Genomic DNA, 27,315 nt, shown 5'->3' on the forward strand with positions numbered 1-27,315 from the left:
TCCTATTTCTAGCATGTTTGTTCCCATAGGGTATATTTTCTGCACAAGCCCTATTCAGGATGCTCATAAATGTCTCCCATTTGCTTTGTGTACTTTTATTACTTAGTACATCATCCCAGTTTACTGCACTAAGATCATTTCTCAACCGTTTAAAATTTGCTTTCCTGAAGTTTGGTGTCCTTGTAGGCCCTCTACTATACATCTTACTAAAGAATATATGAAAACTTATTGTGACGCCCTGGGCAAGCCAGGGGTCACAGGTAACTACATCACCACACCCTACACCCTGGCTAGGTACACCTAAGCTAGACCAGAAACCCTTGTTGCCTTCCTCAAGGGGCTGATGTTCACACCAGGGGGTGGGCCAGGTGGTTGGTCCCGCCCACCGAGGAGTTCACAGTCCTGGAGGCGGGAAAAGTAAGCAGATTAGTTTTGACAGTGGAAGTGAGAGGAGCAAAGTGGCAGTGGAGCAACAGTGAGACTGCGTCCGGGTGTGTGCCCCGGACAGAGACAGCAAGGTTAGCAGACGGCGGTGACCGTCTGCAGGAGTGGCTTATTGGAGTTGCCGAAAGGACCGTGGACGGGCGGTGGCCCGGCGGTACCGGACCGGTACACGAAGAGAAGTCAGCACCATTGGCAGGGACCTTTCGGATCCCGGCAAGGCTTGGAGTCGCCGTACAATTTGCCAAATCCGTCAGTGAAGGCGACCTCCTGGGTCTCCAAACAACTAAGTCCCGATTGAAGGCAACAGTCCAACCGTATGAGAGAGACACCGCCACCGCCAAGGCACCAGTTTCTCAGGGCCAGCGCCTGCGGGCAAAGTGGGGCTCCTCCGGCCCATATCCAAGCCGGGGAGCGGGTTGCCAGTGGGAATCCATTGGAACCAACAACAGTACATAGGTGCAGGGAAAGAGACCGTCACCGCTAACTACCGGGGAAGAGCAATAGCAGCCGTCCGAGGGAACCGTCCTCCCAGCCGAGTGTTTTACCGTGAACTGTGTCGTTGTCTCAGGCTGAGTGAGTACCACCGTGCCGTGAGTCACAGCGCTGCCCCCCGCGACCCTGCACCTCGCCAGGCCCCGCAACCCGCCTGCTACCATCAATCCCTACCCCATCACCGGGCCCCGGGACAACCAACCCCCTACCCACGGAGGGGAGAACTAACAACTTGGCTGCTCACTGTTACAACTCCCGGGATCCCCGTATAGAGCAGCGGTGGTGTCAACCCTATCACCACAACCGTGGTTGGCGTCACAGACAAATACTAACTCCCCCACCAACATATCAAAAACCCCCTTTTCACTCACGGGCGAGGAGCGCCGCTAGAGGCCCCGGGATCTGGCCCACCGCTCGAGCCACCACAGAGGAGCGGCCAGACCCGAGCAGAGGGAGAGCGCGGCGTCCCCTCCTCCGCCCGCGACAACTTGGCATCACGAACAGGATCCTACCGCTCTGCCGTTTGGTGGAGGTGCGCCTTGTTACCGCCGGAGGTGTCCGGCCGGAAAATTTGAAAACCCGCCATCTTGGGCGCGAAAAAGTCCAGCTCGAGCGTCTTCTCGAGTAGTGGAGGCGCGAAGGCCAAAACCCCGCCCCGATAGAGGAGGAGCCGGAAAGAGGCTAAGGGGGACGGAAACAAGATATCTGCGCCCGACGGAGCCGCTGGAGGAGCGGCGGTCGCAGCCGCCGGGGCACCCGTGGATGGGAACGGGCCTGCCCAGGTCCCTGCCGCGCTGGCGGGGGGTGCCGCGGCCCCAGCTCTCGCTCAGGTGATGTCGTTCTCCTTGCCCTATGTGCCCAGAGCTACCTGGCTGCCGCAGTACAACGGAAAACCTGATCCGTTACAGGTCTTCCGGAAGAAGCTTAGCCCGCTCTTAGAATTATACCCCCTGACTGATAAGCAACGTGCAGCGGTAGTGCTGGGGCAGCTAACCGGCGCGGCTGAGCAGGAGGCGGAGACCTGGGCCGAGGGGGACCGGTCCTCTGTAGCCACCATCTTTGAGAAACTACAGACTGCCTTTGAGACCCGTACCGAGGCCGAGCTGAGGATGCAGTTTTACCAATGCCGGCAACGACCTGCGGACAGTATTCGGGACTACGCTTTACGTCTGCACACCGCCCTCCGCACACTAAAGCGGGTAGACACCATCAATGAGGCGGACAGCAACAAAATGTTGGTAGAGCAATTTGTGCAGGGGATGAGATCCCCCCGAGGATCGCAAACAGCTCCGGCTGTGGGCCCTAGAGCACCCTGATGTGGACTTTGCTGTGTTAAAGGAACGGGCCATTAAAGCTCTGCAACCCCAGCTTCGGAAGTCTTGGAACCCGCCCCCTGGCCAGTTGAGACAGCCCCCGTTGTGGTGGCCCCTGCCCTACCAGCATCTCCAGTACCTACAGCTCCAAGCAGCACAGTAGAAGAACTGGCTGCCCAGGTCCGCCGCATGGATGGAGACCTTGCCAAGATTCTCACCGCACTCCAGCCTCTGACCAGATCCCAGCCTCCGGCAAAGATACAGCTCGCCGACAGCCCTGAGGATGTTCCCTGGATGCAGCGGAGAAGGGCTAATGATCTACGGAACAGACCCCCAATCTGTTACAAGTGCAGCAAACCTGGCCATTACTTCCGACAGTGCCCGTTAAACGAACAACCCCTGGGGCCACGGGCCAATCCTCAGCAGTAGAACCCCATGGCCCCCCCGGACTGGCGGGACCGGTATATCGGAGCCCGACCCAAATCCCCGTGGCTGTGGACGGCATACCGGTGATGGCTCTCCTGGACACTGGATCACAGGTAACCACCATACCATACACATTGTATCAACGGTATTGGGGGACAGACGAGCTGGCTCCCCCAGATACTAGTATAACACTGATTGCTGCTGATGGACTCCCATTGACCCAGGTGGGATACAAACAAGTGGCCATGACCGTGGGGCGAGCTGAACTGCAACACCAGGGTATGATTGTGATAATGAATTAACCCAGCGATCATAACCCGAAGATAGTACTAGGGACCAATGTGATGGAGCACTGTATGAGTGATGTGTTGGCCTTACTGCAGCAGCTGGCCGCCACGGCGGCAGGGAGCCGACAGAGAGCTGTGCAGCGTGAGATCCGAGCATTAATGTACCGCCAACATGTGAACTCAACAGGAGGAGAGATTGGTGGGGTAAGAGTGATGGATGTTGCCCCGTTGATTGTGCCTCCCAGGAGTGAGATGATGATTTGGTGTAGGGCAGCAGTAGGACCCCAGGGGCGTGACTACCCCGCCATGATAGAGCCCATGCCCTCCGAGCACTGGCCCACAGTAATGGCCGCCCGAGGGGTGCTAGATGTAAAGAAGGGGAGAGTGCCTGTGAGGGTGCTGAACTGTGGGGAGGAGGAAGTCAGGCTTCCCCGATATGCTACACTTGCCAAGTTGCTCACTCTGGATCCCCACACCATCCACGAGACAGTTCCTCCTACCTCACCACCGACTGCCAGCACTCACCCGCCCCAAAGGGAGTTAGACGAGTGGTGTCAACAACTACATGTAGGCACTGACGATACCCCTACACATCACAAAGAAGGGGTATACCGGGTGGTACAGGAGTATGAGCAAGTTTTTAGTAAACATCCCCTAGACTTTGGGCAGATTAAAGGGGTCCAACAGCATATCCCCACCGGTGAACACCCCCCTATCAAAGAGAGGTACAGGCCTATTCCCCCTGCACACTACCAATGTGCCAAGGACATGTTAAGGAACATGAAAGAGGCAGGGGTTATCAGGGACAGCTGTAGTCCCTGGGCCGCCCCGTTGGTACTGGTTAAGAAGACGGATGGCACCATGCGGATGTGTGTGGATTACCGGAAGATTAACCAAATAACGCATAAAGATGCTTACCCACTGCCCCGTATTGAAGAGTCCTTGGCCGCACTGAGAACCGCAAACTACTTCTCTACCCTCGACCTCACCAGCGGGTACTGGCAAGTAGCCGTAGCACCCGAGGACCGGGAGAAAACTGCCTTCACCACTCCAATGGGATTATGTGAATTCAATAGTATGCCGTTTGGGCTGTGCAACGCCCCTGGAACCTTCCAACGGCTGATGGAATGCTGTCTAGGGCATCTGAATTTCGAGACCGTCCTGTTATACCTAGATGATGTGATTGTGTACTCCCAGACGTATGAGGCCCACCTGGAGCACCTGGCTGAGGTGTTCGCGTCTCTTGCCAAGTACGGGATGAAGTTGAAGCCTTCCAAGTGTCATCTGCTGAAACCCAGAGTGCAGTACCTGGGGCATGTGGTGGGTGCAGAAGGTGTCGCCCCCGACCCCGAGAAGATCACTGCCATCCAAGACTGGCCGAGACCAACCACAGTGAGGGAGGTAAGGCAGTTTCTGGGTCTGGTGGGGTACTACCGTCGCTTCATCAAAGGGTACACGAAGATGGCTGCCCCCATGCAAGACCTCCTCGTGGGACAGACCAAAGGTGGTAGACCTCTTGGAGCCCCGCTGGTGTGGGAAGAGAGGCATGAGAAATCCTTCCACCAGCTGAAGGCAACCTTGACCGGGGAGGAGATCCTAGCGTATGCTGATTACAGCCACCCGTTCATCCTCTACACCGATGCCAGCAATGTGGGCTTAGGGGCCGTCTTATCCCAGGTCCAAGATGGGAAGGAAAGAGTGATTGCTTATGGTAGCCGAAAGCTCCGACCGACTGAAAGGAACCCTGAGAATTACAGCTCCTTCAAGCTCGAGCTCCTGGCGCTGGTGTGGGCTATCACCGAGCGGTTCCGCCATTATCTGGCCGCAGCAAAATTTACCGCTTTCACGGATAACAACCCGCTGACCCACCTGGACACGGCCAAGCTGGGCGCGTTAGAACAGCGGTGGGTGGCCAGACTAGCCAACTACAACTTCACCATCAAATACAGGGCCGGTCGTGCCAACGTTAATGCTGATGCACTCTCTCGGATGCCTCACTTGTCGGAAGAAGGGTGCGAGGATGACGACCTCGAAGAGATCGAGTTGCCTGCATTTCATCAGCCACCAACTGAGAAGGTGCATGTCCACCAACAACGAGTGAACCTGGACCCGCTGCCCGGACAGGAGTGGCAGGAAGCTCAAAACCAGGCGCCCGCTGTCCGCCTAGTCAAGATCCTGGTGGAGCAAGGCGCTGTTGGAATAGACCCTGCCGCCCCAGCTGAAGCCCAAAGCCTGTGGAAAGAGCGGACTCGGCTGTATCTACACCAAGGGAAGTTGTACCGTGAGCTAATTAACCCAAAGACTCATGAGAAAATCCGCCAGTTGGTGATTCCCCAAGTTAATGTGCCCACCGTTCTACAGGCATACCATGACGGTGCTGGACACTTCGGATGGAAGAAACTGGAGATGCTGTTGAGAGAGCGGTTCTTTTGGAGCGGGATGCGGGAGTCTGTAAAGGCCTGGTGCCGAGAGTGCGGCCCGTGCACACTGAGAAGGAAAGACGAGGCCAGCCAGAAGGCGCCCCTACATCCGATCGTTACACATCAACCGCTGGAGCTGGTCGCCTTGGATCATGTGAAGCTGACCCCCAGCCGAAGTGGGTACACTTACGCTCTCACCATAGTAGATCATTATTCAAGGTTCATGGTGGTTGTTCCAGTCAAAGACCTAACCGGTCGTACCGCCGCTAGAGCATTCCAAGCTTATTTCTGTCGACCACATGGATACCCTGAGAAGGTGCTCACTGACCAAGGCCCGGCCTTTGAAGCGGAGGTGTTCCATGAGTTTTGTCAGCTGTACGGCTGCAAGAAGATCCGGACCACGCCTTACCATGCCCAAACCAACGGCATGTGTGAGAAGATGAACCACTTGGTCCTTGGACTCCTCAAAACGTTGCCGCTAGAAGAGCGGAACTTGTGGCCAGAGAAGCTGCCCGACTTGGTCGACATGTACAACAACATCCCTTCCAGCTCAACGAAGTGCACCCCAGCATACCTCATGAGGGCTCGCCCCGGCCGACTGCCGGTGGACCTGGAGATGGAATTGGAAGCCCCAGAAGCACTCCCTTCGACAGCTGAATGGGACACCCGGCGGAGGGCGCAGTACCGACAGATTCAGGACCATGTTGAGAAAAACTTGAGTTGGAGTTGGGAGCAGCAGGAGCGGCACTTCAACCAGAAGGCGGCTGCTGGCCCTTTCCAGCCCGGAGATGTAGTGTTGAAGCGGAAGAGGAGGACCCACAAACTGGATGATCAATGGGAGCAAACCCCATATATCATACAGCCCACCGAATGGGAAGGTGGGAAGGCCTACCAGATCAGTCGAGACCAAGGGGGCACGTTGACCACAGTTTCCCGGGACCATCTGAAGAGGTGCCCACCAGCATTGAGGGCAGCGGCTGAAGTTCCGGTTCCTAAACCGACAGAGGAAGCAAAAGAGGTAATCCACACTGTGATGGGTGACTTCCCAGCAGACTGGCCTACACAGAACGGCGCGGTGATTCTTCCAGTGATAGTGTTCCCACAACCCGTGGATGAAGAAGTGATGGAGGCGGTCAACCGTGAGCCAGTGCCAGTGCCCAGGGATGAACCTGTGCCCAACTCCCCTATGCCTCCGCCTGCCCCACACGACGACAGGGAAGAGGAACTGATTGTTCCTTCTCCCCCGCTGCCTGTCACCACTGACACCGGACCCCGGAGGTCCACTCGTCCCAACCTAGGTAGACCCCCACTTAGGTACAGGGAAACTGTCCTTTAAAAGGGGGGGGGGGGGGAGTGTGTGTTGAAAAAGTTGAAAGTTTAGAAAGTTCAGCAAAAAGAATGATAAGTGAAATGATTAACCGAACATTTACCTGATTGTCGACAGTTGATTGGAAACCGGTCGTTACCGGCACCATTGTCTAAAGTTTTTGCATAAGGAACTCCTTATGGACAAGCCTGAGAACTTGCAGGGCAACCACAAACTTAGTGGGATGTAAATAAGTTGCCGTTACCGCTTCCGCAGTTGCCGCCTCCGGAGAGGCAGATTGGAGGAAGGGCCCGCAGTGGAGCAGGCTGGGGCCCAGCCACCACCGGAACCGGTGGCAATCCTCTGGGGGTTTCAGGGGTTCCCCATGGACGTGGGTCCCCTGAAAAGGACAGAACCCGCTCAGGCAACTTGTGCTGGACTGGGGTCAAGGGGTGCTGCCTGTTTCTTAGGGGCAGCATCAGGGCCAGGTTGCTTGGGTGGGAGAGAGCGGAAGCCGTAACCGTTGAAACCGTTTTGCAACCGTTTAAGTAAGAGTACCTCCCGATGTGGGAAGAAGTTATTTTAACTGTAAACCTGTTTACCGTTTTTTTTCTATTTTCAGTTAAAAAAGAAAAATAAAACCGGTGTTGGACGGGCAGCCCGCGGACGGTCTGCTTTTTGCTAAGGGGGAATGTGACGCCCTGGGCAAGCCAGGGGTCACAGGTAACTACATCACCACACCCTACACTCTGGCTAGGTACACCTAAGCTAGACCAGAAACCCTTGTTGCCTTCCTCCAGGGGCTGATGTTCACACCAGGGGGTGGGCCAGGCGGTTGGTCCCGCCCACCGAGGAGTTCACAGTCCTGGAGGCGAGAAAAGTAAGCAGATTAGTTTTGACAGTGGAAGTGAGAGGAGCAAAGTGGCAGTGGAGCAACAGTGAGACTGCGTCCGGGTGTGTGCCCCGGACAGAGACAGCAAGGTTAGCAGACGGTGGTGACCGTCTGCAGGAGTGGCTTATTGGAGTTGCCGAAAGGACCGTGGACGGGCGGTGGCCCGGCGGTACCGGACCGGTACACGAAGAGAAGTCAGCACCATTGGCAGGGACCTTTCGGATCCTGGCAAGGCTTGGAGTCGCCGTACAATTTGCCAAATCCGTCAGTGAAGGCGACCTCCTGGGTCTCCAAACAACTAAGTCCCGATTGAAGGCAACAGTCCAACCGTATGAGAGAGACACCGCCACCGCCAAGGCACCAGTTTCTCAGGGCCAGCGCCTGCGGGCAAAGAGGGGCTCCTCCGGCCCATATCCAAGCCGGGGAGCGGGTTACCGGTGGGAACCCATTGGAACCAACAACCGTACTAGGTGCAGGGAAAGAGACAGTGACCGCTAACTACCGGGGAAGAGCAATAGCAGCCGTCCGTGGGAACCGTCCTCCCAGCCGAGTGTTTTACCGTGAACTGTGTCGTTTCTCAGGCTGAGTGAGTACCACCGTGCCGTGAGGCACAGCGCTGCCCCCGCGACACTGCACCTCGCCAGGCCCCGCAACCCGCCTGCTACCATCAATCCCTACCCCATCACCGGGCCCCGGGACAACCAACCCCCTACCCACGGAGGGGAGAACTAACAACTTGGCTGCTCACTGTTACAACTCCCGGGATCCCCGTATAGAGCAGCAGTGGTGTCAACCCTATCACCACAACCGTGGGTGGCGTCCAGTGGCGTAACTAGAGTTGGATGGGCCCCCGTGCAAAGTTTAGACCTGGGCCCCCCCTCCACATACACAGACACTTGGGGTAGGGGATAATGACACTGACACTCGGGGTACAGGATAATGACGCTGACACTTGGCTCTCACCCACAGCACCCTGAAATCCCTCTATCAGCACCCAGCTTTCCTATGTTCTGATATTTATCTTGTCCTCAGCACCCAGCTTTCCCATATCAGAGCATGAGAAAGCTGGGTGCTGAGAGATGTATATCAGAACATGGGAAAGCTGGGTGCTGAGAGATGTATAGCAGAGCATGGGAAAGTTGGCTGCTGAGGGAAAGAGCCTTTTTCCCTCAGCACAAAACATTTCCATCCCATACTTGTATCTTTGTCCCCCCTGTATAAAGTTCTCAAAATACTATAACAGCCCCCACATAGCCTTCCAAATAATTGTATAAAGGGTCCCACATAACCCTTCATATATTAGAATGCAGATACATAGCCCTCCATATATTATAATGCACCCCCATAATCCTCCATGTATAAAGTAGCCCTTCAATTATAATGCATTTCCCATAGTTCTCCATGTATTAAAATTCACCCCATAGTTCTCCATATATTATACTGCACCACATAGTCCTCCATGTTTTATAATGCACTTCCATAGTCCGTGTATAAGGTAGCCTCCATAGTCCTCCATATATTATAATGTAGCCCCCATAGTCCTATATGTATTATAACACAACCCCATAAAACTTCAGATGGTATTATGCAGCCCCATACTCCTCCATGTATAATTCACCCCTATATTCCATGTATAAGGTGTCCCTTCATTTTGTATTATACAGCCCCCCCCCCGACCTCCATTTTAATGCAGCCCTATAGACCTCCAGTATAATGCAGCCTCATAGACCTCTATGTATATTACACCTCTATATTCAATGTATAAGGTGTCCTTCATGTTTATTATGCAGCCTCACCAGGCCTCCATATATAATAATGCAGCCAACCTCTCCAGGCCTCCATGTATAATATAGCAGCCAGCCTCCCAGGCCTCCATGTATAATATAGCAGCCAGCCTCCCAGGCCTCCATGTATAATATAGCAGCCAGCCTCCCCAGACCTCCATGTATAATAATGCAGCCAGCCTCCCCAGACCTCCATGTATAATAATGCAGCCAGCCTCCCCAGGCCTCCATGTATAATAATGCAGCCAGCCTCCCCAGACCTCCATGTATAATAATGCAGCCAGCCTCCCCAGGCCTCCATGTATAATATAGCAGCCAGCCTCCCAGGCCTCCATGTCTAATATAGCAGCCAGCCTCCCCAGACCTCCATGTATAATAATGCAGCCAGCCTCCCCAGACCTCCATGTATACTAATGCAGCCAGCCTCCCCAGGCCTCCATGTATAATAATGCAGCCAGCCTCCCCAGACCTCCATGTATAATAATGCAGCCAGCCTCCCCAGGCCTCCATGTATAATAATGCAGCCAGCCTCCCCAGGCCTCCATGTATAATATAGCAGCCAGCCTCCCAGGCCTCCATGTATAATATAGCAGCCAGCCTCCCCAGACCTCCATGTATAATAATGCAGCCAGCCTCCCCAGGCCTCATGTATAATAATGCTGCCAGCCTCCCCAGGCCTCCATCTATAATAATGCTGCCAGCCTCCCCAGGCCTCCATGTACAGTATCATGCAGCCTCCCCACCCCAGGCCTCCATGTACAGTATCATGCAGCCTCCCCACCCCAGGCCTCCATGTACAGTATCATGCAGCCCCCCACCCCAGGCCTCCATGTACAGTATCATGCTGCCTCCCCACCCCAGGCCTCCATGTACAGTATCAGGCAGCCTCCCCACCCCAGACCTCCATGTACAGTATTATGCAGCCTTCCCACCCCAGGCCTCCATGTACAGTATCAGGCAGCCTCCCCACCCCAGGCCTCCATGTACAGTATCATGCAGCCTCCCCACCCCAGGCCTCCATGTACAGTATCATGCTGCCTCCCCACCCCAGGCCTCCATGTACAGTATCAGGCAGCCTCCCCACCCCAGGCCTCCATGTACAGTATCATGCAGCCTCCCCACCCCAGGCCTCCATGTACAGTATCAGGCAGCCTCCCCACCCCAGGCCTCCATGTACAGTATCATGCAGCCTCCCCACCCCAGGCCTCCATGTACAGTATCATGCAGCCTCCCCACCCCAGGCCTCCATGTACAGTATCATGCAGCCTCCCCACCCCAGGCCTCCATGTACAGTATAATGCAGCCTCCCCACTCCAGGCCTCTGACCACCGTGTACTCACTTATATATATATATAAAAAAAAACAAGTACTCACCGCTCTCCTCCTTCCACTGCTGCTCGTCCTCCTCTCTCCTCGTTCTCCCGGTGCTGCGGTCGGCATCCTCCCTCCCTGCGCTCTGTGCACTCAGCACAGCAGTCGCACAGGAGTGACGTCACCGCGCAGGCACAGGGGGAGAATGATGATGCAGAGCGGCGCCGGCCGCTCTATGCTTCATTATTACTGTGCGCGGTGACGCGGGAAGGGGGCCCCGGTGCCGCCGCTGACATCGGGCAGGAGGGCCCGGTGTCGGGGGCGGCAGCGGGTCATATAGTGGGCGCGTGCACTGTGACAGATCAGCGCAGCTTCTCTCTCACTGAGAGGAGCTGGCTGCTGATCTGCCGGGTCCCCGCGGGCCCCAAACCGCCCAGGCCCGGTCGCGATGGCGACCGCTGCGACCGCGGTAGTTACGCCACTGGTGGCGTCACAGACAATTACTAACTCCCCCACCAACATATCAAAAAACCCCTTTTCACTCACGGGCGAGGAGCGCCGATAGAGGCCCCGGGATCTGGCTCACCGCTCGAGCCACCACAGAGGAGCGGCCAGACCCGAGCAGAGGGAGAGCGCGGCGTCCCCTCCTCCGCCCGCGACATTATTATTTTGTGATCACTATTCCCCAAGTAACCCCCAACTTGTATATTTGATATGCGGTCTGGCCTATTGGTTAGTACAAGGTCTAGTAGTGCTCCCCCTCTTGTGGGGTCCTGTACCATTTGTGAAAGGTAATTATCTTTCATTGTTATCAAAAATCTATTGCCTGCCATACTACAAAGATGCAGAGAGAAAGGAGCGGGTACATATAAAGGGACACCTCTGATTGTCCTACCAGACCTAGCACGGAGGACACTGCAACTACGCAAGGCCTTAAGACCACTACTCCAATCCCTCAAAGATAAGGATGTTCCATATCGCTGGGGATATCCGTTCCAACTCACAGCAAAGAAAAATGGGAAGTCGGCGGTCTTCCGGTCCTTGGGAGACCTCCCCAACTTCCTAGGGACTTTTGAACTGCCTATGATCAGCCTGCCAGATTGGCCAACCCCGGGGGGCCCTGCACCCTTACCACCAAGAGAGCACTGGCGACAAGTCCAGAAGAGAAGGGGTGGAGGATCCCCCCGTGATATACACCGCTGAATATCGCTGACCATCCAAAGAAAAGGACAAAAACTTCTTGGAAAACCAGGAGGCGAGATATAAATTGATTGTATTGGACTGCTTACCTGTTCATAGAGCGTCATGTATCAGTATCTTCTCTCCTCACGCTTACTTTCCTAGTCCCCCCCCCCTTTTTTTTTTTTTTTTTTTTTTTTTTTTTTTCTTCTTTTCTTCTCTTTCCTTCTCTCTCTCCCTACTCCCCTCCACTCGCCCCCTCTCCCCTCCCCTTATACCTCTTCCTTCGTATCATTCCCACCTTGCGTCTTCCTCTTCACACACCTTCTATGAGCGCACTACTTCCTACAAACTAACTCTACTCAACCCATTTTCCCTCCCCAGCACACATACTTACAAAGGACACATGCCCTACACTAATTTCTACCTCCTTCCTCTCCCCCCCTCTTAGACATGCTCTCTACATACACCACTCCATACGCCTCCTACACTCCGTCCTCCCACTTCTCCCCACGTCCTCCCCCCTGGTCCTTTGCCCTACACCACTTCATATTTATTTTTTTTTTTTTTTTTTTTTTTTTTTTTATTGTCTCACTCAATCTGTTGCTCCCCCTTTCATTCTTTACATCTGGATCTGATACTGAGCTCTGGTTTAATGGCATTTTATATTGAGTTGATAGCCTCGTGTTCTCCTCCCGATGTGCGATCCATACCCAAAACACACCAAGTAATTGGGGGTGTGGGGGAGGGGAATGGAAAAGTGATTAATCACTACTAGACTGTATACGTTGATTGTTATTCATATTACTTGTGGGCGTTCTCCGCAGAAGGGAGTTCCTGAAAGACCGTAGGCTTTCCCGCACCTCTATTAGGGACGTGGCAGAGTGCCACATTAGACAATAGTCTACCAGTAGATACCTAAGATCAGTAGGCACCCTAGTCCTACTTAGCTTATCTAATTTTACCTTTCACCACTATCTTATCTCTGCTCTTTCTCTTCTCCCCTTGGTTTTCCCTATACCCTGCCTACCCTTTTCTGTGATGTCGCACCTCACCTTTTGCACTTACAATACTAAAGGCTTAAATAAACCCGAAAAGAGAAGTCAGATCCTATATCGCCTGCACAGGAAGGGAGTTAAAATAGCCCTATTTCAAGAGACACACTTCATAGCCTCCAACACTCCCAACTGTAAAACCAAGAATTACCCGACATGGTTCCATGGCCCACACCCCAACAAGAAGGCATGTGGGGTTTCCATTGCTTTTCACAAGACATTCCAGCCAACAGTTCTCGACACGCTCACTAGCCCGGAGGGACGCTGGCTATTTCTTAAAATATCTTTCCTGAATAATACTTATACAATCGCTAACATCTATTTCCCAAATCAGGACCAGGTATCCTTTGGAGTGGAGACTCTGGAGAAGCTGGCAGAGTTTGCGGGTGGCACCTGTATCATCTTGGGAGGAGACTTCAACCTTGTGCTGGATCCAGCCATGGATTCGTCCTCTGGTAGGTCTGCAATCCCCTCCTCGGCACTACGCAGATTAAAACGAGAACTAACATCCCTTAAACTAGTCGATCTTTGGAGGGTCTTACATCCCGGAGTCAGAGACTACAGTTTTCATTCCACAGTTCATAATAGCTACACCAGACTAGACCACATTTTCATATCCCACGACCTGCTAGACAAATCCCCGGGTTGTTCAATGGATGTTTTTCTCTGGTCGGACCACGCACCAGTATATGGGGAAATTGGGGTGAGAGATATGGGGGGGGTGGGACACACATGGAGACTGAACGACAACCTGCTCAAGAATGAACAATGCCTGGAGGATATTCATAAAACCATTGCAAACTTCAAAATAGATCATATGGCAGATCCCACACCTGCCCCGGTCAAATGGGAAGCGTTGAAATGTATGATCAGGGGGGTCTGCATATCCCATGGATCAAGAATTAAAAAAGAAAGTGCAAGGGAACTAAAAGAACTGTTAGCACAACTAGGCCATAAAGAAACGATAAACAAAACCAAATCCAGTGACACCATTAAAACGGAAATTTCTACTATCCGCCACCAAATATTATCTATCCTTGACCGAAAATCACTGTGTATCAGAGATAAATTTCGTAGGAATATCTTTGAGTTTGGAGATAAAAGTGGACGATTGTTAGCCAGGACCCTTCACCCCAGACAGGCACAAACCCCAATATTAGCGTTAAACTCACAGACAGGTACCCAGATACATTCCACCCCTGACATATTAGAAGAATTCAGAAACTACTATACAAAACTTTATAACATCCCATCCCCACATACCCCATCACCTGATGCGAGACATCGCGACATTTGGGAATACTTAAACAAATATGCCCCAGACCCCCTTGAAGATGCGGTAGCTGAAGACATAGACGAGGATTTCTCAGACACAGAGCTAAGCGATGCCATTAAAACCCTTAAAGTGGGTAAAAGCCCTGGTCCTGATGGGTTCACCCCCCGGTTTTACAAAATATGTGGAGGGGCCTGCAGCCCTATAATGCTGAAAGCCTTCAATTCCATAACCAACACATGCCAGTTCCCTAAACAGACACTCCAAGCCCGAATAACTGTAATCCCCAAGCCTGGCAGGGACCCACTGACCTGCTCTAATTACAGACCTATCTCACTAATAAATGTGGATATTAAATTGTACTCTAAAATGATAGCCCTGAGACTAGGCCCCCTCATACCCAAACTAATCCACAAAGACCAGGTGGGATTTGTCCCAGGGAGGGAGGCACGGGACAACACTATTAGAACCCTGTCCCTAGTGGCCCAGGCACGTCAGCGTCAAATCCCAATGTGCCTCTTGACAGTAGATGCCGAAAAGGCATTTGACAGAGTCCATTGGTTTTTTTTAGAAGCCACGATGCAGGCAATCGGCGTCCGTTCGCGCTTACTACAATGGATAAAAGCATTATATCACGAACCAACGGCACAAGTGGGCGTGAACGGACGCCTGTCAGCTCCATTTAATATTAGAAACGGTACCAGACAGGGATGCCCCCTATCGCCATACCTATACATCCTGGTAATGGAATCCTTAGCAAATGCACTCAGGGAAAACCCTTCGATAAAAGGGATACAGATAGGACAAACATCTCATAAATTAGCACTATTTGCGGACGATCTCTTGATATATGTGACACAGCCGAAGACTAGTTTGCCCAACATACTGCAGGAGTTTGAGATCTTTGGCAGACTCTCCAATTTTAAAGTAAACCTACAAAAAACAGAGATCTTAAATGTATCGCTACCATCCGTAGAAGAGAATACTCTCAAACCCGCCTTCCCCTTTAAGTGGGCCAGCAATTACATTAAATATCTGGGGATCAGGGTTTCTCCCAACCACCAAGATCTATATAATTACAATTTCCCAGACCTTTTAAAAAATATCCACAAAGACCTCATAGCATGGCATAACCTCCCCATTTCCTGGTTCGGCAGGGTCAATACAATTAAAATGGATGTCCTACCTAAAATACTATACCTGTTTCAAACTATCCCACTGAACCTAGGAGAAAATGTCTTCCTCAAGTTAAAGAAGATGATCAGCAATTTTATATGGCGTGGCACCAAACCCCGACTGAAATACTCAATGCTGACTAAATCTCGCTGGGACGGAGGGGCGGGGCTCCCGGATCTTAAAGCTTATCACGCAGCAGCGGTGGGTGGTTGCATATTGGATCTCCTGCACAGTAAAGACAGAAAATTGTGGGTGGAGATTGAATGTGAACTATGCCCGAATATGGCACACGGAATCTTCTGGTTGTCATCTAGAACTAACCTTGGGACCCTGGGAGTTTCCCCGATCCTCTTGTCCCTGGCTACAGCGTGGAGGACAGCCAATAGACGATATAGATTGACAGGAGAACCGGGTCCTATGACGCCTCTGGTGGGCAACCCCGCGTTTCAATGCTGGTTTCACGAACCTCATCCCAGACTGATTTCAACGCCAATGGGAAGGATTCCACGAGTTAAAGACGTAATTACCCAACAGGGATGCAAACCACTGATATCCCTGCTTGGAGACCGGCCATGGGAACCAGGTTACTGGTTCCAATATCTACAACTACGTAGTTTCATAGATTCTCTGGCTCCGGGATCTGAGATACATAAGGATCTGACTCCATTTGAAAAACTATGCTTCCTTAGAGAAACACCCCCTCACATAGTCTCAATAATCTACAACATAGCAGTGCCCGAGGGGGGTGGAGGAGACGACTTGCCTGACTACGTTAGACATTGGCAAACAGAATTGTGCCAGACTTTTCCCAAGGCACAATGGTGTAAGTCATTTAACCTAACACATAAATCCACCATTTCTTGTAGAATGCAGGAACTCAATTATAAAATCCTCTCACGGTGGTATAGGACACCCGCCAGACTACATAAAATGTTCCCAGAGGTATCTGACGCCTGTTGGAGGTGCAAGACCTCAGTGGGCACAATGCTACATATCTGGTGGACCTGCCCAGGGATACAGGGTCTTTGGAAAGATGTCTTTGCTCTCTATAACCATTTACATCACACGGAAGTGACACCCTCACCGGAAGTGGCCCTCTTATCAATGTATACAGGGGCAGTCTCCAAGGCGAAGAAAGGCTTGCTCTCGTACTTTATGATTTCAATGAGGCAAATCATACCGAGGCATTGGAGATCCCCCTGTACATTGAGGAGAGCAGACTGGGTAGAGGCTATGGATAGCCTGCGGCGTCTGGAGGAGTTGAGAGCGTTTGACGAAGGGAAAGACTCCTTGTGTTTCTCGGTTTGGTACCCGTGGCTTCAGTATAGAGAAACACAGCAATTCCAAACCTGGTTACTCACAGGCGCTCTATCACAATAAATATTCAAGAAGCCGGGATGGGCTCCCGGACACAGGAGTGGCGCGGCATCACAATACAGACCTTCTCCCCCCCCCCCCCCATTTCCCCATGTCTTCCCCTCCTTCCCTTTTTCTCTACCTATCTTTCTCTCCCTCTCTCTATATCTCTTTCTCACCTAATTGATATACATAGGGTCATGTTTTCATACCTATTGAACCAGACTATACAGAAGGAGTTGCCTTTAACACTTTACACGGAATAAATATAAAGATAGAAGATTATTACATGTTAAAATTAAGATGTTCTATAGGATGTTTTACAGATTTTACCTTCCACATGATTTGCGATACATTTCATAGTACCATACGTTTTACGAGACTTCAAGACATAGGTTATTTTATAATCTTCATATGCTGTAACATTGGGTAACATGAAAGACCCTTATGCATTTCTTATCTTCTGTTATATGAAAACTTTTGAAATAATAAAGAAATATTAAACGAAAAATCTATTTCCTTTGCTGGAACTGCAAGTTTCTGTTCCCCAATTTATATCAGGATAGTTAAAGTCCCCCATAATAATTACCTCTCCGAGACTCGCTGCTTTATCAATTTGCTTTATGAGGAGATTCTCTACCTCTTCCATAATATTCGGCATCTTATGTCACACCCCTATCAGTATTTTATTATTCATTCCCCCCCCCTTATCTCCACGCATAGGGACTCTACATTCTCAGTACCCTCACATATGTTGTCACGCAGGATGGGTTTTAAGGATGATTTTACATATAGACACACACCTCCCCCTCGCTTATTTGTACGGTCATTCCTGAATAGGCTATAACCCTGTAAATTAACAGCCCAGTCATAGCTCTCATCCAGCCATGTCTCTGATATCCCCACTATATCATAATTTTTTTCCAACAATATTAATTCTAATTCCTCCACCTTATTTGTGAGGCTTCGGGCATTAGTGTACATGCACGTTACGTATGACTCTGTACCTGTATTCCTGCTTACTGTATTAACTGTCCTAACCCTTCCCCCTGTACCACCCCCAATTTCATTACTTGTGCCCTGGTCACTATCTGCACTACATTCCCCTTCTATAAAGTGAATACCCTCACCCCCCATTCCTAGTTTAAACACTCCTCCAACCTTCTAGCCATCTTCTGCCCCAGCAGAGCTGCACCCTCCCCATTAAGATGCAGCCCATCCCTAGCATAGAATCTGTAGCCAACTGAAAAGTCGGCCCAATTCTCCAGGAACCCAAAACCCTCCTTCCTACACCAATTCCTGAGCCACCTGTTAACCTCCCTGATCTCCCTTTGCCTCTCTGGTGTGGCTCGTGGCACAGGTAGTATTTCCAAAAATACCACCTTGGAGGTCCTTGCTTTAAGCTTACAACCTAATTCCCTGAAATCATCTTTAAGGACCTTCCACCTACCTCTAACTTTGTCATTTGTGCCAATGTGTACAATGACCGCTGGGTCCTCCCCAGCCCCTCCCAGTAATCTGTCAACCCGATCAGCGATGTGCCGAACTCGAGCGCCAGGAAGACAACACACTGTTCGGCGATCCCTGTCTTTGTGACAGATTGCCCTATCTGTCCCCCTAATAATTGAGTCCCCCACTACCAGTACCTGTCTTGCCTGCCCTGCACTCCTATTCCCCCCCTTACTGGAGCAGACACTCCTCTGGCATTCAGAGGTCATGCCTTGCTGCAGCAATGCTACCCCTGTAATGACATCCCCTTCATCTGCCAAGTTTGCAAACCTATTGGGGTGTGTCAGTATTATACAGTATATTATTATATTTAAACTATATTGTTTAAAGGCATAGTACTCTTACTGTATGTAAATATTTGACTTTGCTGAAAGTAATAAAAATGCCTTAAAACACTCTCTCTCTCATTATTCTGACATTTGGCAAAAATAAATAACTTTGGTTCCTAATTGACCTAAAATGGGAAAGGTTTAATCTGATTTCATGTCAGATAATGAGAAAAACCTGCAGATGTGTCTTTTTAGGTAGTGTATGTAAACCTCTGGTTTCAACTGTATATGCATGTATATGCATGTGTCTTTAGGTATACACTCAACAATGAAATTACATAACCAAGAAGGAAAAGTTGTAGAATTATGGAAATCACAGGACAGGTCGACGTGTTACTGATATGCAAATGGAGGGAAAAAAAGAAACACATTTTTTGCACCATTTCGATTTATGCAGCATCAAGTATGAGCACCACATGGCAAAAATCCCCTCAAAAGCCCATCTGCAGGCTTCAACTGGCCTACAGGGAAACAGGTGAAAGTGGACCCCTGTGCAGGAGTCGGCCCCCCAAACCTACATGAGCTGTGTTTAGCTGTCATAGAGTGTAACGAGGTAACTTAGGAACATGGGCACCTACACTGGCCCTAGGGCTTGGGTGGCCATAGCTCTCCCAGTTCTCAAAGATACATAAAAATGGCGGCAATGTTTGGTTAGCCTTCCTAACCCTAGGTCCTGAAAAGCCCTGGTCTATACCCCCTCTCCTCCACCCCCGGGGAGGGCTGGGACAGGAGTGCTGTATCCTACACAAATAGACAGACAGGGTAAAGCCAAAACTCAAACTCACTGAACACACACACAGAGGTAAGACAATATGTGCTCAGGAGGAAATAAACAGACAATGAGAATATTTCCACAACACACCAAATAACGCACAGGAGATCACCAGAACAAGATCACCACAGCATAAGGACTGGTATTGCAAATGAAGCTATAATCGGCATGGGGGAACAGGCTCCACCATCCTTAATAGTGCGGAGGTGTCCTGTAATCTGTGACCCTAGCAGCAATCCACAGAGTTGCAGAAATGAACGCCTGGTAGTCTGATCACTAATAAGCCCACAACTGATTGAAGCCTCAGTCTGACTGTGCAACTAAAAAAGAGAATTTTGTTTACTTACCGTAAATTCTTTTTCATATAGTTCCGTCATGGGAGACCCAGACCATGGGGTGTATAGCTACTGCCCCCGGAGGACACACAAAGTTACTACACTCAAAACGTGTAGCTCCTCCCTCCTAGCATATACACCCCCTGCTAGCCAGTCCTAGCCACTTTAGTGCAAAAGCTGAAGGAGGACATCCACCCACAAGAAGAGAGAGTAAAATCCGGAAGAACCGGAACCTCTGTCTACAACAATAACAGCCGGTGAAGACACACGGAACAAGAAACCTGCCAACAGGCAATAGGGAGGGTGCTGGGTCTCCCATGACGGAACTATAAGAAAAAGAATTTACGGTAAGTAAACAAAATTCTCTTTTTCTTTATCGTTCCTATGGGAGACCCAGACCATGGGACGTTCAAAAGCAGTCCATGGGTGGGAATAAACAGACAACTGAGAAGCAGGCAAACCTAACTTCACAAATGGGCGACAGACGCCGGAAAGATGCGTCTGCCCAAGCCCGCGTCTGCCAAAGCATGAGCATGCCTTGAGTAGTGCTTCGAAAAAGTATGCAGACTAATTCGAGCTGCAGTCTGACAGACCTACTGAGCCGTAACCTGGTGCCTGAAAGCCCAAAAAGGCGCCGACAGGTCTGATCAAATGTGCTCTGATCCCCGGCGGGGAAGGCACTTGAGTACACTTGTAGGTCTCCGAAATGGCCGACCTAAGCCAACGAACCAGGGTCGGCTTAGATGCCGAGAGACCGCTACGCTGACTAGCAGTCAGCACCAGAGAGAGGTGCACCGCCTAATAACGGCGGTGCGAGACACATAGATCCGGAGCGCCCGCACCAGATCCAGGATATGCAACGCTTCCTCAAGCGATGAACAGGAGCCGGACAAAAGGAAGGCAGGAAAATTGCCCCGGATAAGGTGGAAGCAGTAACCACCTTAGGGAAAAAAGTCCGGAGTCGGACGGAGACCACCTTGTCTTGATGCAAAAGACCAAAAAAAAGGGGGTGACTCCGAGAGAGTGCAGCCAGAACTCTCTGGCGGGAAAATATAGCCACTGGAAAGACTACTTTCTGTGAAAGATGAAACAAAGAAACCTCCCGAAGAGGCGCAAAGGGGGGTTTCCGGGAACCGGGAGGACCGGATTAAGGACCCAGGGCTCCATAGGCCGCCGGAAAGGCGGAATGATGTGAGATGCGCCCTTAAAGGAGCGCACCGGAGCCAGCCGGACGATACGCCGCTGGCACATACTGACAGAGCCGAGACCTGTCCCTTAATGAGGGATAGTCCTAGCTGTAGACCGGACTGTGGAAGGGACAGGAGGGTCGGCAAGGCCAAAAAGGTCAAAGGACACTTTGGAGCTCGAGTCATAGCGGAGATGACTTCAGGAAGGATACCAGAAGTCGCCAAGATCCGGGACTCAAGAGCTACGCCGTCAATCTGAGAATCCAGAATTCTGATGGAAAAAACGGACCTTTTGAGAAAAGGTCTGGACGGTCCGGAAGATGCCATGGCAACCCAACGGACAGAAGGAGCAGGTCAGAGTACCAAGCCTGCCTGGGTCAGTCTGGAGTATGAGAATGACCCGACGGCCCTCTTTACTGATCTTGCGCATGACTCTGGACAAGAGGTAGAGGGTGAAATACGTAAAGAGACGAAGCTGGGGTCAAACATGAACCAGTGTGTCTACCGCAAAACCTGAGGATTGTGGACCACGGTTGGACAGCTGAAATAGTCTGCCTCGCAGTTTTCACATCTAGGATGTGGGCTGCGGATACGGTGGACTAGGAGTCCCTTGTCCACTGAAGAATGTTGAGCCGCCAAGATTGCCAGGCGGCTGAGTGTCCCGCCCTGGAAGCTGATGTAGGAAAAACGCTGTCACGTTGTCCGACTGGACTCGAATGTGCCTAGCCGCCAACAGATGGTGAAGGCTTAGAGAGCTAGAAATACAGCTCTGATTTCCAGCACATTGATCCAGAGGGCTGATTCGGACAGAGTCCAAGCGCCCTGCGCTCCACGGTGGAGATATACTGCTCCCAAGGCGGATAGACTAGCATCCTGGTGAGGCTCACCCGGGACGGGGCCAGGAAGGAGCGCTCCTGAGACAGAGTGGCCGAAGCCACCACTGAAACGAGCCTCTGGTCAATGGCGAAGCCACCACCCCGTGGGAGGAGGGAGTTCGCTTGTACAGCGGAAAACATCCAGTCTCAGAGGACGCAGGGGAAACTGGGCAAGGAATCGCTTCCATTGATGCCACCGTCTGACCAGCACCTGTATATGGTGTCTGATAGAACGACGCCGACCGCCAGCGGAGGGACTACTGATCGACTAAGAGCAGCTTCACAAGTGCCGATAGAGTCTCGAATTGCGTCCCTGAGAACCTCTGGTTCGAAGTCAGAGTGGACTTGGGCAGAAAGACAAGCCACCCGAATAGGTTAGAGTGGCGAGAGTGAGCGAAGCACTCTGCTAAGAGTCAGCACTGGATGAAGCCCCGACAAGAAGGCCGTCCAGGGCAAAAGATCACTGCCATCCCTAGGGGTGCAGGACCCTAATCACAGCTGCCCCAATGAGAATACTCGAGGGGCCGTGGCTAACCCCAAGGGAAGAGCCACGAATTGGACCACTCCGATTGTCAAAACGTAGTCAACGCTGGTTAGGACTGGCTAGCAGGGGGTGTATATACTGGGAGGGAGGAGCTACACGTTTTGAGTGTAGTAACTTTGTGTGTCCTCCGGGGGCAGTAGCTATACACCCCATGGTCTGGGTCTCCCATAGGAACGATAAAGAAAAAGCACCAGACACCCATAGTGTGACGTGTTAGACTCTGCAGTGTGAACAGGGACAGAAGTCACCATGACACTCGGTGAGTTTAGAGCGCAATACCGAGTGACATTAGCACAAGAAACGCTTCAGGCTTTTAACGGGAATCTGTCAGTAGTTTTTTGCTGAGTCAGTCCTGAGACTGAAAACAGCAGAGGAAAAAAAAAGAAATCGCAGATCTGCTCTGATTCATTGACTAACATGGATCCAAGTACAACTTGAGATTTTCTCGCGCTGCACTCGTCCATTTTTTACGCAAGTGTGAGCAAGCCCTTATCCTTAAAGGAAATCTGTCACCAGGTTTTTCCTTTGCCATCTGAGAGCAGCATAATGTAGACACAGACATCCTGATTCCAGCGATGTGTCACTTACTGAGCTGTTTCCTGTCATTTTGATAAAATCACTGTTTTCTCTGCTGCAGATCTAGCAGTTATACAGAGTTCATGAATATGCTGGACTACCTGCAGCACGCCAAGTAGTCGTGTAATGATAATCTACTGCTGATTAAACAGTGATTTTATCAAAACTACACTAAGCAGCTCATAATGAAAGCCGTAAGAACAAAAATTCAAAAAACGAATACTAGCCTTGTCATAAACCAGCTAATGATGAACACTACTATTGGTATTCTAATGGCTACTTACAAGGTACGAGCTGAGGAGCATGGTTAACATGCACATCTTTATGTTGGATTTTCTTTCAACGTCTATATCCATGGAACCTTCTGTGTCCACCAGAAATACAGCGATCTGCAGGGATAAATGTAAAAGAGGCAATATTAAAGTTTAAAAGAGTGGTCCAGTACCAAAAATGTCCTTTCTAAATCACTATTTATACATCCTAACCACTTTTGTATTATCTTTATTATACAATTTCTTACATTTTTCCCTATCTAGCTAATCTTTAAATGTTTTTTTTTTTTACTTCAATTCCTGTGACATTTTATATGAGAGGATTTCAAATGCAGGAGGCTGGGGCTGCACTCACTTCTCTGGAGAAACTCGCCCTCCTGGAACAGGATGTCATCCTGGGGCAGTGCTGGAGATATTACAGTTTCTTGCATCATCACCCTCTGACGACATCCTGGATCCAAAGCGCTAATAGAAGCTTTGGGAAAAGTGAGTGCAGCGCCGGCAGTCTGCTTCTATCTCCACTGCAGCTTATAAATGTGAAACAAAACACCTTCAGGGGTAGGAGACAGAAGCAGTGTGACACCAGTGCCGTCTCCTAATGATGATTCGTTTGAGGCAGGAGAATTATAGAGTATTTTATATTAAAGTAAATTACAAAAGTGGTTAGGTGTAAGGTTGTATATTTAGAAAGGACATTTTAGATACCGGACCACCTTTTTAAAGAGGTCCTTTGCCAGGTGAAAAAGCGTGAAAAAAATTCTTATTTTATTCCATTTGCGCCGCTAAGTATTCTGTTACCTGTCTTTTGTAAATCATAAGGAGAGAAGCCCCGCGTCACTGATAAGTAGGTGCTCTAGGGTAAAAATTATACTTAGAAAAAGAGTAACCCCGGCACACTACAACTCCCAGAACAAGGCAAAATGCAATAAAGTTGTATGCAATATTTTTATTAACACAATAGTTCCTTGAATGTTTTTTCAGAAAAAATGAGTGTGGTCCAACAAACATGGACGTTTCGGCCACAGGCCTTCGTCAACATGGACTATTATCTGACAAATATACAAAGATTACAGTCAAAAATACATTCATAAATGAGAAAAAGGTTTTAAATGCCTTCCAACATCATTTTAATAACAGACAAGGACGTGCTGATAGGGTAGAAACATATTGTGACATATAGTGAAACTGACCCCATATGTTCATGAACTAGTAGATACAGGTGAATAAATGGTGCATACTCCAGGACCTGGATGATTGTATTGTGAATTTTGCCAGTTGTGAAAGTGTGTCCCCAGCATCATCTATGGAAATCCGACCAAGGGAAAGAAAAGTGGAGATAAAAAGAACAAGATAAAAGGAAGGAGGAAATGAAGAGCAGGAAAGCAGAGACAAGAAAAAAGAAACGAAAAAAACAGGATAAAGGGAAAACATGCAGAGTGGAAGACAAAATGCAGGGCCACTGATATATTACTCACCGTGCAAAATCAAATGTACGCAAACATTCAGTTGAGAGGCTAGTAATCATGGGAATGAATCGAGTCTCACATGTATTTCACTACAATGAAAAATATGTATTAGTAAAACATAATATAAATGTGTGATATATGTGAGAATAATCCCTGATACATATTAATTATATGCATAGAAAAGTGAAGTACCTGCGTTAGTTTGCATACCCACAGATGGAACGGTATATGCGTCAAGGGTATTCAGAGCTAGTATACGGATTCTACACTGTGTATAACAGTAAATGGTGCTACGGGGTCAAACCCTAATAGAGAAAATCATACCTCATGTTAGGGACCACAGTAAAGGAAAATTTACTTGCATAGTATCACGGAAGGATTTACCTATATGTATGGTGCCACCAAGGAGCAGCCTGCGCTTGGTCACATAACATAAGGGGATAACCATAAACTGGTGCTTGAATTGAGTCCTGGCTTCACTTGGAAAGAACTACAAGTACATCAAATGGCATGTGTATAAGTAGTAAACTATGACCATGATAGTATACAATATAACTGCGTGGGTAGAACCAATTACCTGCTAGGAAGCAGTGAAGTAAGGAAGCTGTAACAGCTGGTGAGCATGCCTGCATGTGCTGTGTCAGTATGATTGTTCTATGGTAAAAGTGAACAATCATTAACATTAAAGCCTGAAAGGGAATACTACATACAGAATGCATTTCCAATGTTTCCAATACCTATGTTATCCGGCAGAAGGGGAAAATTGAAGCCGGTAGAACCGGAAGTGCATTTGCCCGGACCTTACAATGATAGAGGTAATGGAACATATGATTATCATAATCAGAGAATATTAAGAGCAAAGGAAAGAAAAAGAGAGAGGTCGGCTGCCACTACTTACAAAACCGCTGCTGGACGTGTGTTCTGTGACAAGTCACCTGCACAGTGAACTATGTCCAGTGTGGAAGCGGTTTAAAAGGAAGTGAGGGCGGGTTTAGGAGTGTAATTTCCTGTATTTGGAACACAGGAAGTCGGGACTGTGGAACGCACACCGCGCATGCGCAGTGCGCGTTCCCGGCCTGACTTCACTGGCAAGTGTCATAGTGGCTGGATCATGTGATAGGGAGGGGAAATTGCTGGGAGAACACACAAACCGTGCACACTATTGGGTGGAAGCCGGACTGGCTCATCCTAGGTGCCTAGTTAGTAACAGGAACGGTGCACAAAGTCCATGTGAGTATAGATAAGCAATATAAATTGCTTGTAAATATATGTTTTTCTCACTTATGCTTTTAAATTACCCATATGTTGATATTGATTTCTCTTTTTTGCAGAAACGCTAATTATTTGACAAGTGGGCACTTATCTATACTCACATGGACTTTGTGCACCGTTCCTGTTACTAACTAGGCACCTAGGATGAGCCAGTTCGGCTTCCACCCAATAGTGTGCACGGTTTGTGTGTTCTCCCAGCAATTTCCCCTCCCTATCACATGATCCAGCCACTATGACACTTGCCAGTGAAGTCGGGCCGGGAACGCGCACTGCGCATGCGCGGTGTGCGTTCCACAGTCCCGACTTCCTGTGTTCCAAATACAGGAAATTACACTCCTAAACCCGCCCTCACTTCCTTTTAAACCGCTTCCACACTGGACATAGTTCACTGTGCAGGTGACTTGTCACAGAACACACGTCCAGCAGCGGTTTTGTAAGTAGTGGCAGCCGACCTCTCTCTTTTTCTTTCCTTTGCTCTTAATATTCTCTGATTATGATAATCATATGTTCCATTACCTCTATCATTGTAAGGTCCGGGCAAATGCACTTCCGGTTCTACCGGCTTCAATTTTCCCCTTCTGCCGGATAACATAGGTATTGGAAACATTGGAAATGCATTCTGTATGTAGTATTCCCTTTCAGGCTTTAATGTTAATGATTGTTCACTTTTACCATAGAACAATCATACTGACACAGCACATGCAGGCATGCTCACCAGCTGTTACAGCTTCCTTACTTCACTGCTTCCTAGCAGGTAATTGGTTCTACCCACGCAGTTATATTGTATACTATCATGGTCATAGTTTACTACTTATATGTGTCGCCCTGGGCAAGCCAGGGGACACAGATAACAACACCACTACACCCCACACTCCAGGTAGGCACACCTGCTAACCAGAAATCCTTGTTGCCTCCCTCCAGGAGTCTGTGATGCACACCAGGGGGTGGGCCAGGCGGTTGGCTCCGCCCACCAAGGAGCTCACAACTCTGGAGGCAGGAAGTAACCAGGCAGAAAGCCCGGGGAGGGCAAGAGTGCAGTCAGCTCAGGGAAGAGCTTGAGTAAAGAAGCAGCTTAGCCCAGGCAGGGGCTAGAGGAAACAACCAGAAGTGAAAGTGAAGGAAAGGAAAGTGGAAAAGGAGGAAAGCAAGAAGTGGTGACAGAGCAGAGAGAAGGAGAAGCCTGAGAGCCCAGCTGTGTGTAGGGCTAGAACAGCAAGGTCAGCGACGGCGGTGACTGTCCGGAGGGGGACCGTTTGGAAGTTCCTGGAAGGACCCCGTTGGCTGTGTGCCCGGTGGTCTGGAGCAGTGTTCCGAAGGACAGTCAGCACCAGGGCAGGGGCCTCTCGGACCCCGGCAAGGCTAGGAGTCGCCCAATTTGCCGAATCCGTCAGCGAAGGGGACGCAGATCACCCAGCAACAAAGTCCCGATTGACGGCAACAGCCCGACCATTACCGGGGAGACAC

At 50.1% G+C, this 27,315-nt stretch overlaps 1 protein-coding gene across 1 annotated transcript in view; it reads right to left on the reverse strand.

The window, feature by feature from the left end:
• The window catches only part of LOC142301967 (RING finger protein 112-like), a 183,703-nt gene that overhangs the window by 82,796 nt on the left and 73,592 nt on the right, over nt 1-27,315 (reverse strand). The window contains exon 5 of the mRNA XM_075343031.1: nt 23,126-23,230. Coding sequence (XP_075199146.1) covers nt 23,126-23,230 — 105 coding nt within the window. The remainder of the gene's footprint in view (nt 1-23,125; nt 23,231-27,315) is intronic.

The sequence above is a fragment of the Anomaloglossus baeobatrachus genome, chromosome 4, assembly GCF_048569485.1.
Source record: "Anomaloglossus baeobatrachus isolate aAnoBae1 chromosome 4, aAnoBae1.hap1, whole genome shotgun sequence".
Taxonomy (NCBI): Eukaryota; Metazoa; Chordata; class Amphibia; order Anura; family Aromobatidae; genus Anomaloglossus; species Anomaloglossus baeobatrachus.